General features: G+C 42.8%; 1 protein-coding gene and 1 pseudogene across 1 annotated transcript; both read left to right on the forward strand.

The window, feature by feature from the left end:
* The first annotated feature begins 243 nt into the window (after positions 1-243).
* On the forward strand, positions 244-1,422 carry LOC129518820 (dnaJ homolog subfamily A member 1-like; annotated as a pseudogene).
* A 2,831-nt stretch (positions 1,423-4,253) lies between these two features.
* ASB12 (ankyrin repeat and SOCS box containing 12) lies at positions 4,254-10,808 on the forward strand. Its single transcript, XM_055338764.1, has 3 exons — positions 4,254-4,377; positions 9,247-10,096; positions 10,537-10,808. Exons 2-3 carry the CDS (start codon positions 9,271-9,273, stop codon positions 10,668-10,670), a joined length of 960 nt encoding a protein of 319 aa, XP_055194739.1. The 5' UTR covers positions 4,254-4,377; positions 9,247-9,270; the 3' UTR covers positions 10,671-10,808.
* The last annotated feature ends 1,388 nt before the right edge of the window (positions 10,809-12,196 follow it).

The following is a 12,196-nucleotide window of genomic DNA, read 5'->3' on the forward strand; positions in this document are numbered from 1 at the left end:
TATATAAGTTTGAACGACAAAGTTATAGAAATGGAGAACAGCAGATCAGAGGTTGCCAGGGGTTAGGGACCAACGTGGTTAGAGTGGGAAGGAAGTTCATATGGCTATAAAAAGGCAACATGAGGGAACTTTCCAGAATGCTCGGTGAGATGCGGAGGAGTGGCAGCTGCCCGAGCTGCACTCAGCAACGTGCTCCTTCCCACTTCGCCACACCGGCCTCGGCCCTCCCACCAGCTATAGAAAATGGTGAAAGAAACCACTTACTATGATGTTTTGGGGGTCAAACCCAATGCCACCCAGGAGCAATGGAAAAAGACTTACAGGAAACTGGCCTTGAAGTACCACCCTGATAAGAATCCAAATGAAGGAGAGAAGTTTAAACAAATTTCTCAAGCTTATGATTGCTCTCTGATGCAAAGAAAAGGAAATTATATGACAAAGGAGGAGAACAGGCAATTAAAGAAGGTGGAGCTGGTGCTGGTTTTGGCTCCCTCATGGACATCCTTGATATGTTTTTTGGAGGAGGAGGCAGGATGCAGAGAAAACGGAGAGGTAAAAATGTTGTACATCAGCTCTCAGTAACCTTAGAAGATTTATGTAATGGTGCAACAAGAAAACTATCTCTGCAAAAGAATGTGATTTGCGATAAATGTGAAAGCCGAGGTGGTAAGAAAGGAGCAGTCAGATGTTGTTCCAATTGCAGAGGTACTGGAATGCATCAGATAGGACCTGGAATGGTTCAGCAAATTCAGTCTGTGTGCATGGAGTGCCAGGGCCATGGGGAACAGATCAGTCCTAAAGATAGATGTAAAAACTGCAATGGAAGGAAGATAGTTTGAGAGAAGAAGATTCTAGAAGTGCATATTGACAAAGGCATGAAAGATGTCCAGAAGATAACATTCCATGGTGAGGGAGACCAAGAACCAGGACTGGAACCAGGAGATAATATCATTGTTTTAGATCAGAAGGACCATGCTGTTTTTACTCGACAAGGAGAAGATCTTTTCATGTGTATGGATATACAGCTGGTTGAAGCCCTGTGTAGCTTTCAAAAGCAAATATCTACTCTTGACAACCCAACCATCGTCATCACCTTTCATCCAGGTCATATTGTCAGGCATGGGGATATCAAGTGTGCTAAACGAAGGCATGCCAATTTATCATAGACCATATGAGAAGGGTTGCCTAATCATCGAATTTAAGGTAAACTTCCCTGAGAATGGCTTTCTCTCTCCTGATAAACTTTCTTTGCTAGAAAAACTCCTACCTGAGAGGAAGGACGTAGAAGAAACTGATGAAATGGACCAGGTAGAACTGGTGGACTTTGATCCCAATCAGAAAAGACAGCGCCATTACAATGGGGAAGCATATGAGGATGATGAACATCATCCTAGGGGTGGTGTTCAGTGTCAGACCTCTTAATGGGGCCAGTGAATAACACTGCTGCTGGCATTTTATATGCAGTAGTGAATGAATGAAGGACTATAATCGTAGCTCACTACTTGCTATTGTTTTTGTTTTAATATTCAACTATAGTAGTGTTTTAGAAGTTAAATGAAGAATAAGCTCAAATATAAGAGCTCAAAAAAGGCAACATGAAAAAAATAGGCAACATAAGTTATCCTTAGTGTGACAGAACTATTCTGTATATTATCTGTGGTTGTATACACAAGAATTGACATATGTGATAAAATTGTATAACAGTAAATATACACATGTACACAAATGACTACAAGTCTGAATAACACTGTATCAATGTCAATATCCTACTTGTGATATTGTACTATATAGTCTTTGCAGAAACAGTAAAGTGTACAGGAGATCTTTGTATAATTTTTCAACTGCATATGAATGTACAATTATTTCAATAAAATTACTACCACAAAAAATTCTACTAATATTTTTCCCTTTTTCATCTTTAGCATCATAATAGCTTATTTACTGGCTGCTAATAATGTTTGGACAAGGCCTCAGATAATGAATAGCTATGGGCCACTGGTTCAAACTAAGCTGAAGTAGATATGATTTTTTTAAATAATAAATTTATTTTTTATTGGTGTTCAATTTGCCAACATACAGAATAACACCCAGTGCTCATCCCGTCAAGTGCCCCCCTCAGTGCCCGTCACCCATTCACCCCCACCCCCTGCCCTCCTCCCCTTCCACCACCCCTAGTTTGTTTTTTGATGCTTCTGATCTTCAGAGATGTTGATCACACTGGGATACTCTTACACTTTCCTAAGAAGTCATCTGACATCCTGTGAATTCCTTGGTACTGTCAATGTGTAATCAGGCTGCATGACCACTTCATAAGTATGATATACAAGGCTAAGGAAGGGACTGGGTAAATACCAGCTTGAAAGAAATAATTGGAAGAGTTGGACTATTTTCCCTGATATAAGGTGACATAAAGGATAGGACCCCTGAGTTCAGATCCCTAAAGGATTTTTGGGGGGGCAAAGGAAGTAGCCATGTTCTCTGAGGTTCTAAGTGTGAGCAAAGATAGGATCAGCAGTAAACTTCAGGGGTGCTTTATAGGTGCAGATATAGGTTTAGCAGAAAGAAAGACTAGCTGAGCTGCCCAGTAATATTTACTGCTTTTACATGTGGAGAGTGCCCTATTTTTGGAAGGATTTAAGCAGAAGTAATTGAACATCTTTCAGAAATGCGGAAATTTCTTTTCAATGTACAAATTCTAACACCAAAGTAATCATGTGAAGCTAGGTTGCTTTATCTCAATACATCTCTGATTCCTTCATTGACTTGCTGTTTTTTTCCTAATTGAAACCCTCTCTTCCTTGGTGATTGATTGGAAGAGAAATAGAAGTACTCTGATGTCTTGGGATCAGTATTCTATGTAGACTGGAATATCTTTACAGAAAAGTTCAAGCTACTTTTGTTTGTGGGAGCATGTAAGGACACAGAACCCCTCATTAACTCCCTGAACTAATTTGAGAGACTGATGTGGATGCAGGATAACCATGGCCAGCTTTTAGTTCTGGCATTTCTGCATTATATGAAATATAGTTGTTTCCATATCTGATTTTCCTAATAAATTGTGAGCTCCTTCAGGGACACCATGTCTGTCTTTTCTGTGTGTTCTTTCTTCATCTAGAACCTTACACATAGTGGCTACTTGATAGTTCCTCCATAAAGAGTTTCTTAGACATGATCAGATTGTTTGTGGTATAGTGTGTATACCAAATACTAGGCTGGCATTTTTTTTCACAGAGGGAAGAGGGAACTGGCTCCCAGATTTTTTTTGCACAACACCTAAAACAAATACTGTGACAATTTCTAAAAGTATCTTCCACCACTTCCTTCATTTAAAGACAGCCAGGGAGATAAAATGATACTCTTAAGAACTGAGCTTTTGGGGCAGCCCGAGTGGCTCAGTGGTTTAGTGCTGCCTTCGGTCCAGGGCATGATCCTGAAGACCCAGGATCAAGTCCCATGTTGGGCTCCCTGCATGGAGCCTACTTCTCCCTCTGCCTGTGTCTCTGCCTCTCTCTCTCTCTGTTTCTCATGAGTAAATAAATAAAAAATCCTAAAAAAAGAACTGAGCTTTTGACAAAGTTTCTAGCACTGGACATATTTGGCTTGATGTCTTAGGTATGAGAAGAGTAGGGTGGTTGTGGGCATTTTCTTTCAGCAGAGCTGAGGTTACTGGGTTGGGGAGGCCTTTATAAATGAGCAGGGCCTTCTTAAACCTTCTTTAAAAACTTAAATTTTACTGATACATGTTCCAGTATGGGAGTCTCTGCTTCCCATTGTCCTCCTCACTCTTGGGAATGGGGGCAGGGTGAGATAAGGAGAGAACAATGTGTTGCTGGACCTTCAAGAATGTAAAAAGGAAATTCAGAAAGGCTAAGTAGGTTAGGGATGGAAAGAAAAGAGTCTGTGGCTCAGAGGGAGGTGCAGTAGAGGAGGCTGGGCCTTCTCAGGCTCCTTGGTGGATAGGTGGGAACATCCACAGTACAGGAGTCTGGCTGTGTTGCCTGTTTCAATGGTGAGGAGGAGTAAGCAGGGACACACTAGAAGCCTGAGCCCTGGCCTCACCAAGCACCTGTCAGCTGTCAGTCAGAACTTCCAGGACTTCTCTGCAAATGCCCTCCCTTTTGCTGGGATTGCTCCCAGAAAGGCACTGGTAAGATAAGATGGCCCTTGGAAGGGGGGTAGAGGGTAACCTAAAATTAGCCCCTAGACCTGACACCTAGCCTTTAGGCAGTGTTGTTAACAATGGAAGTCCAGGACCTGCCTGCTTAGGCCCCAGGGCAAATAGGAATTCCCTATGGAGGAACCACCAGGGCCCAGTGCTTCACAGAGAGGTAGCAGACGACAGTGACACCAGGCAGCCTGGTCTCAGGTGGAATCCCAGTGAGTATCTGGAGCCTAGAACCTAATGATGCTGCTGGGGAGGAATGAACCCTTAGGGTTGCAGGCCCATGGACCTGTAACTACCACCCTTAATAGGTGTTTCCCACTGGATCCGGTTTCTGGGGGGTGCGTGGAAGACTGGTAGAGAAATCTGCCCATAGAGGGAAGGAAGGTTATGAAGATGGCTTCCTGCTATGTCTGTCCCAAGAAGATGTGTGTGCCCAGGCTCTGGGGTCCAAATGGACCTACTTCTAGAGGGAAATTGTGGTTATACAATACAGGGATGGTAAAGATTTGTCTTTGTGTCCCTGTGTTTTATTTGTCTGTGTTGTGGGGTGCATCTGGTTGGATTCAAGGGCAGAAGGGCAGAGCTCCTCGGGTTGTAGGAAGGAAACTAAAGCTTGAAAATAATCTACTAATACTTAGAGGACTGTTCTAGGGCCCACTGAAACTAGCCACTTCTCTGTAGTTCTTAACTTATATTCACAGACCCACAAGAGGGTCTTAGAATTCAAAGGGTCCAAAAACATGGATGAAGCAAACAATTACCCTTTTTTTACCTCTAATATCGAACTGAAATTTACCATTTCCTTTCAAGGACGAATGCAGACAGCAAATGGCAGTAGTATTACCAGTTCCTATAACTTGGTCACCAGAAGGAGTCAGGCATTTCATATCATATTACACTTGTGAAAGAGATCTGGAAATGTCATTTATGCTTATCATCACTTAGAAATTATTAGTAGATCTTGGTATTTATATGTTAATAAAGAACATTTATTACTATATCATGTGGTTTAAAAATAGCTATATTTCAGTATAACCGGTTTCCTTTAATCTTATGTATTTTATATATTAAAAATTATTTTAAGAGGGGATAAGAGACTTAACCAGATTGCCATAGAGGTCAATGTCACAAAAAAAGATTTAAAACCCCTGTTCTTTGGGGATCAGGAAGGGGATCTTTGCATAGAATGGTCACATAATAATTCTTAGCTTAATAAACCACAGAAAGGTGAAGTTAGACAATAGACTAATTAGATTTTCTTATCCTATCTAAAAAAGCACAGTTCACTCAAGTGCCCAAGCCAGCTGAGGTCCATGACTTGATTTTCCTATGGAGGCCCATTAGATGGTCTCTGCTGGGGGCTCCTGGTATGACCTTGGTGAGAGCTTCATTTCCTTCCATACTCCCTCCTCTCTTCATCTTCCTGGAAGCAACCTTCCTTTCCCCCATGAAATAGTAAGGGAATCCCTATTGGCTATCAGAAAAAATGATCTGTGAAGAAACTTTCCATGAATAAAGTCCCTGGAATTCAGCATGATCCTCAAAACTGAGGACTCTGGGAGCTGCATTGTGATTCTACTTAAGACAAGGGAAAGGGGCATATGTTTGTTTTTCAAGTTGCAATAGAAAGAATAAGATGGAGAATAGGGAAACATGGGTCTATCTCTGCTATTACCTTGATGTAGGGCAGCTGGCAAATCCCTTCTCTCTCAGACTTCAGTTTTCTTCATCCACAAAATGGGCATGATATTACCTGTCCCACTATGTGAAATAGCTTTGAAAAGCATGAGATTATAAACGTGTTCTGGGTTCTTGCTAATGAGACAATTGAGAATAACATTCATGTGGCCTTAGGAAAAAGTCCATGCTCTTGTCTGACTTGGGTTTTCTATCTCTAAATTAAGGGAATTAAATGATTTATTTGGTGCATTACAGCTCTGAAATTATAGGACTTTAAGTAAAGGAGCCATAGTAGAAATTAGAGACCTAGGTAATAATAATCACTTGATACTACAATTACTGAGTTACTACACCTGACTAATACATTAATGTGTTATTCTAAACACTTAACTCAATTATTAATTTAAGTATTAACTCATTTAATCTTAACAAATAACTCTCTGAGACAGGTACTATTATCATCCTCTCTTTATGGATGAAGAAATAAGCACAGAGAGATGAAGTGATCTGCTTTAAGTCACACAGCTACTAAGTAGTAGCTGGAGCTGGGATTGAACCAGAATTCCAGACCATGTCTTACCACTACTTTATATGGCTTCTCATTCTGCAGTGGATGTAAAACAAACCCATATAAAGAAGTTACAATACAATGTCATGACTGCTATAGTTATATGAGAGTAGACTTTGGAGGAAATAACCCAATAGAAGGAACTGCATGTGTCAGAAAGAAGCATGATGTATATGGAGAGCCTTCATTTATTTTCCCTTATTGCTGGGTCCTGGGGTATAAGTAGAGAAGTAGCAGGAAGTGAGCCTGGAGATGTTGGCCAAGATTTGCTCATAAAGGAAGGATCTATGAGCCAGGCTAAAGTATCTGGGCTATACTCTGAAAGAAAGGGGAGCCATTAAGGGTTTTATTTTTTTTTTCATTAAGGGTTTTAAAACAGGGGATTGGCACAGGCAAGATTTGTATTTTTAAGTGATTGCTTTAGCTATAATGTGGAGAAAATATTGAGAAGGGAAAACAGGAGACTACTATAACAGTTGACACAAAAAATGATAAGGGCTTAGGTAAAGCACTGGCAGTGGGGATAAGTCTGAATGGGGTGGGCTATAGAGGACTCTAGGAAGTAAAATCCACAGGACTTGATGAGGAATTAGATGAAAGCAAGGCAAAAAGATAGGAGGACTGAGATGAGTCTTGGGTTTCAGATTTGGTTGACCAGGTGGATAGTGAGAAACAGATATGGATCAAGTTTGGTGATGGTGGTGATGGTAGTGGTGGTGTGATACTGCTTACTTTGAAGTACCTAAAAAAACTCAGTGAATATATACTTTTTGCTGAAAAGAGAGCTGAGGGGCTTGGAGTGATAAACTTGAAATCATTGGAATTAACATAAAAGCTGCCCCTTTGGGACTGGAAAGAAGAGGATCAAAGAGAGAACAAAGGGGAGCATAACTATTTCAAGATAGAACATAGGAGAGAAAAATCAGGAGAATGTGCTGGTCAGGAAGCTAAGTGAGGGGTGTGTAGGAGAAAGTGATCAGTGGGGACCGATGTACCAGAAAGGTCACAGAAGGAAAGATCTGAGAAGCAGCTAGAAGATTTAACTACAAGGATGATTTTTAAAGAGCTATCTTAGTATGTGATTGAGGAAGGATGGAGCCAGACTACAGAGGGTGAAGAAATGAATGGGAGATAGGGAAGTAGATAGTAGACAACTTTTTGGATATGTTTGGTGAAAAAGAGAAAGAGAAAGAGAAAAGGTAGCTAGAGTGAGGCAAGGATCATAGAAGTGTTTTGTTTCCTAAGGTGGTTGAGGGGAAGGAGCCTTTGAGGAGGTTGAAGGGGTAGAGAGAGAAAACTCACCTTTAAAGTCCTAATGTATGGTAGCTCTTTTCTTCTGAACAGCCCCATGAGGCAGGGACTATCATTTCTGTCTTTTAAGATGAAGAAACTGAGTCCCAAAGAAGGGAAAAGATTTGCCCAAGTCTTCTCAGCTAGGAGTGCTGAGTTGCAAACTTAGGTCTGTCTGATATCTAAAACTCTCTACTTACTATTGCATACCACAAATGAATAAATAATAAGACCATACATGGAATTGATGCTAGTGGGTCAGGAGGAGCCTAAAGTTGAGGGAGACCCCACCCACCCACCTCACAATTTTTTTCTATGAGGTATGTATCTGAGGTCCCAGGCTAACAAAGAGAGGCGGAGGTAGACAGTGAATAAAAGGAGATGTGTGTCCCTGAGACCATGGCTGCAGGGTATGGGAGAGTAGGGAGACTTGAATTTGAAAAACCTACCAGCTTACCCTGATGACATTACAAACTGAGGTGGGTAACTTTGGCTTTGGAGCACTAGGAACAGGACAGGTAAGGTCAAGGGGTTAAGTCAGTTATTGGGCCATGGGTAATTTTGTAAGGCTTGGGGATAATGGTGAGAGAAGAGTTGAAGGTTGGGGCAAGGCTCTAAGCTGGTTGGGGAAGAGATGATGGTAAAAATTTTGACCCAAGGGGATGGGAAATCCACGGGTTGCAAGTGGTGCTAGAAATCAAAGGGACTTCTTTATTTAAGTGGTCCTGGAGGATAAACCATTTGTCCACCAAATAGGAGGACTTGCCCTGGAAATAACTATTTCCTGCCATCTCTTTGATTTCATTTTACTTGAAATGTTCTTTTTAATGTCACCTCTTTATTTAATCAGTAAATGTCATTCAACAGCCATTTCCTATATAGCTCTTGTTCAGCATGGGGCCTGAGTCTGAGGGGAGGTCACACACAAAGGACTGTGAGGAGGTTGAACTCCACCTAAAAGGCTGACAGATGGAATTGAGGGCCTACCTCATGAGACTAATGTTAGAATTCTCAGGGATGACAACTTAACACCACAAAACAGTATTCTGCTGGCCTAGCAACTGCCAGACTGGAGCCATCTCACTAGTCCACACATTCTGAACTAAGGAAGATGCCTCTACCAAATCTCCAGTCATGATGTAGGTCCTACTGGGAGTGGAGGAATACAAGATGGATACAGGGTTCCTTATCTTGGAGTTTATACAATGAAGCACAGATAAGTGCCAATGTAGTGTGAAAGTTCATAGCCAAAGTTTAGTTGTGATCCTTTGAAATCCCTGAGCAAGAGGAGGAGATTAGGGAATGCTTCCCAGAAGTAAGAGTTTGCAGGTCAAGCAGAACAGCATATGCAAAGGCACCAAGCTGTGAAATGGCCTGATCTGTTTTGGAAGCCATCTCTGAGCCCTAAAATAAGATGGAGTAAGAATTAGAAGAAGGAGGTCCATGAGTGAATCATCTGATGGTGAAGGGTGAGGGGCAAGGGCTGGCATGCAGGCTTTTTGATGTGGGCCCTCAGTCTCCCTCCAATATTTGTCACCTACAGACCTGGCATATCCTCCTGCTCATAATGAGAATAGTTCTGCTCCAATCAATCAAGATGAACCTCATGGACATCACCAAGATTTTCTCCCTCCTGCAGCCCGACAAGGAAGAGGAGGACACCGACATGGTGGAGAAGCAGGCTCTCAATCAAGCAGTGTATGACAATGACTCCCATACCTTGGACCAGCTTTTGTGCCAGGAGCGTTACAAACGTTTTATCAACAGTAGAAGTGGCTGGGGTGTTCCTGGGACACCTTTGCGCTTGGCTGCTTCTTATGGTCACCTCAGCTGTTTGCAGGTCCTCCTGGCACATGGTGCTGATGTTGACAGCTTGGATGTCAAGGCACAGACACCACTTTTTACTGCTGTCAGTCATGGTCATCTGGACTGTGTGCGTGTGCTTTTGGAAGCTGGTGCCTGTCCTGGTGGTAGCATCTACAACAACTGTTCTCCCGTGCTCACAGCTGCCCGTGATGGCGCTGCTGCCATCCTTCAGGAACTCCTGGGCCATGGTGCAGAAGCCAATATCAAAGCTAAACTGCCAGTCTGGGCATCAAACATAGCTTCATGTTCTGGCCCCCTCTATTTGGCAGCAGTCTATGGGCACCTTGACTGTTTCCACCTGCTTTTGCTCCATGGTGCAGATCCCAACTACAACTGTACTGACCAGCGCCTATTGGCTCGTGTCCCACGGCCCCGCACCCTTCTAGAAATCTGCCTCCACCATAATTGTGAACCAGAGTACATCCAGTTGTTAATTGATTTTGGTGCTAACATCTACCTTCCATCTCTCTCCCTGGATCCGAACTTCCAAGATGATAAAAGCACTGCATTGCTGCTACAGGCTCGAGGTGAGTACCAAGCAGTTCAGCTCTATGGAATCTCTTGCTTAGAGGTTCAAAGGCCACAAGTCACCCCACAAGTGAATTTTTCTAGGATAGGATGAGTTGGAGAAAATACCATCTTCCTCCCTCTCCTGGGACTCCAGTGGAGAAGAAGTTACAGATAGATACCTTATTAGGGAAAGGATTAATAAGATAAAGTGGGGGATAGCAACAGCAGAATTTCTGTTTCTGGCTCTGCCAATAACTGTCTTTGTGGCCTTGAGCATGCCCTATCTAGGCCTCAGTGTGTTCTTATTGGCACAATGCTTTGAGGACAGAGTGGGGGGAATTTCTCAGAATGGAGAAAGCAATTTAAGGCTCCAGGATCCAGGTCACGGTGAACGCAGCCTTGGGTGTGAGAATTATAACAAGAATTGCTTCTTATGACCTGTTTCTCCTTGCTGTAGCCACTCCACGGTCACTACTATCACAGGCCCGTTTAGTTATCCGCAGAGCCCTGCGCCAGGCCAGCCAACCACAAGCCATCGACCAGTTGGATATTGCCCCTGTGTTGATTAGCTACCTCAAACATCAACTGTAATCTTGCAGCCTTACCAGAAATCCACAACACCTACAAAAACCACCCAGGGATCCAGGTAGCTGGAGGGTGCTATAGCTCCACCCACTCACCTGAAGCTGCTCTCCTGTATTATCCTCCGCAACAAGATCCTCATCGAAATAAATCCTGGAGGCTGTTATGACTGCTATGTGTGTAGGGAAAGGGGTTCATTGGGGGAAGGGGTCTGGTTGGGCAAGGGGAAGGATGGTAATTATCTGCCATTTGACAGGCATAGGAGTCCTGGCAACTGAAAAAGAAGAAAAAATAACCCAATGCCTCACACCTCCTTCAAGATTCTCAAGAAACTTTAGAGCTGTGTTGTTCTTAGAAGCAAGGTCCTGAAGAATTCAAGTGGATGGAAAAGTAGCATCTGCTTGCTCAGCCTTGTACCTCCATTCACTTCTCTGGCTGCTACAAGGCATTCTTTCTGGGGCTTTCATCCAACCTCATGTTCTTTTGAGCCAAGTAACTAAGGATCCTCCCATTCACTCACCTTGAATCATGGACCACATTTCTACTAGTCTAGTTTATAGTCAAAATCTAAGTGGGAAAAAAAACTACCAAATATTTATAGTAGAGAATTTAATGCAGATAAGAAATACATTACATAGAGGATAGGTTGAGAACCCAAGTAGGACAGGAAGGTAGCCCAGATATTAGTTATAGGAGGATGTCAACACCATCCTTACTCTTAAGGGGTGAGGGAGGAGGTATGTTCAGAGTTCAGGGACAGTGGTCACCTGATGGAAAGTGGAATCATAGGCTTGTCCACAGGTACTAGAACCATAAAAAAAGACACTATTCAAACCAGAAGAAAGGAAGAAATACCCTCTCCTTTTCCTCATTGTTGCCCTTCAGATTGCCTCCAATGTCAATCTCATTGGAGGAAACTAGAAGTGAACTAATATGAGAGCCTGGGAAACACAGCCTACAGGTGTCAGCCCCATTGCTACATAGGGCAGAGCAGGGGACGGTAAAAAACGGAGAAGCAGTGGGGAAAAGTGGTATGATCTGAGCCAGGAGATGGGATCACACAGTAGAACTGGAAGTTATTGGCATTGAGAGCCACAGAAGAGACACTGAAGAGACACCACCAGAGGGTCAAAAGACAGAGGCTGAATACCATGGTTTCTCTATTTTTTCTAATCTCTTACCAGTGCCTTGTTGAACCCAGCCAGATGATTGCTGAGGGAAACTAGGAAATGCATCCTACAGTGGTCAGTCCCCCATGATGTAGAGAAGAATAGGAGAAGGAGGTAAACATGCCCTGGACCAGTGCAGTTAACCATCCAAATTCAGATCTAGGCATCTACAGTACCTTCTTGTATTTCTCCTGCACAACTGTGGGTGGGGATGTGGGAAAACACTAAAAGAGACACAAGATGAAAGACTGGAAGAAAAGTTCCCAGATAATCTTTGATGTTTAGAGCTCTTCTTGGGAGTTGCCTTGACAGTCCCTCTACAACACGATCTCCTATTATGAGGAAAGGGAAGCAGGAAATAAGGTC

Source organism: Nyctereutes procyonoides, unplaced genomic scaffold, assembly GCF_905146905.1.
Source record: "Nyctereutes procyonoides isolate TBG_1078 unplaced genomic scaffold, NYPRO_anot_genome, whole genome shotgun sequence".
Classification (NCBI taxonomy): Eukaryota; Metazoa; Chordata; class Mammalia; order Carnivora; family Canidae; genus Nyctereutes; species Nyctereutes procyonoides.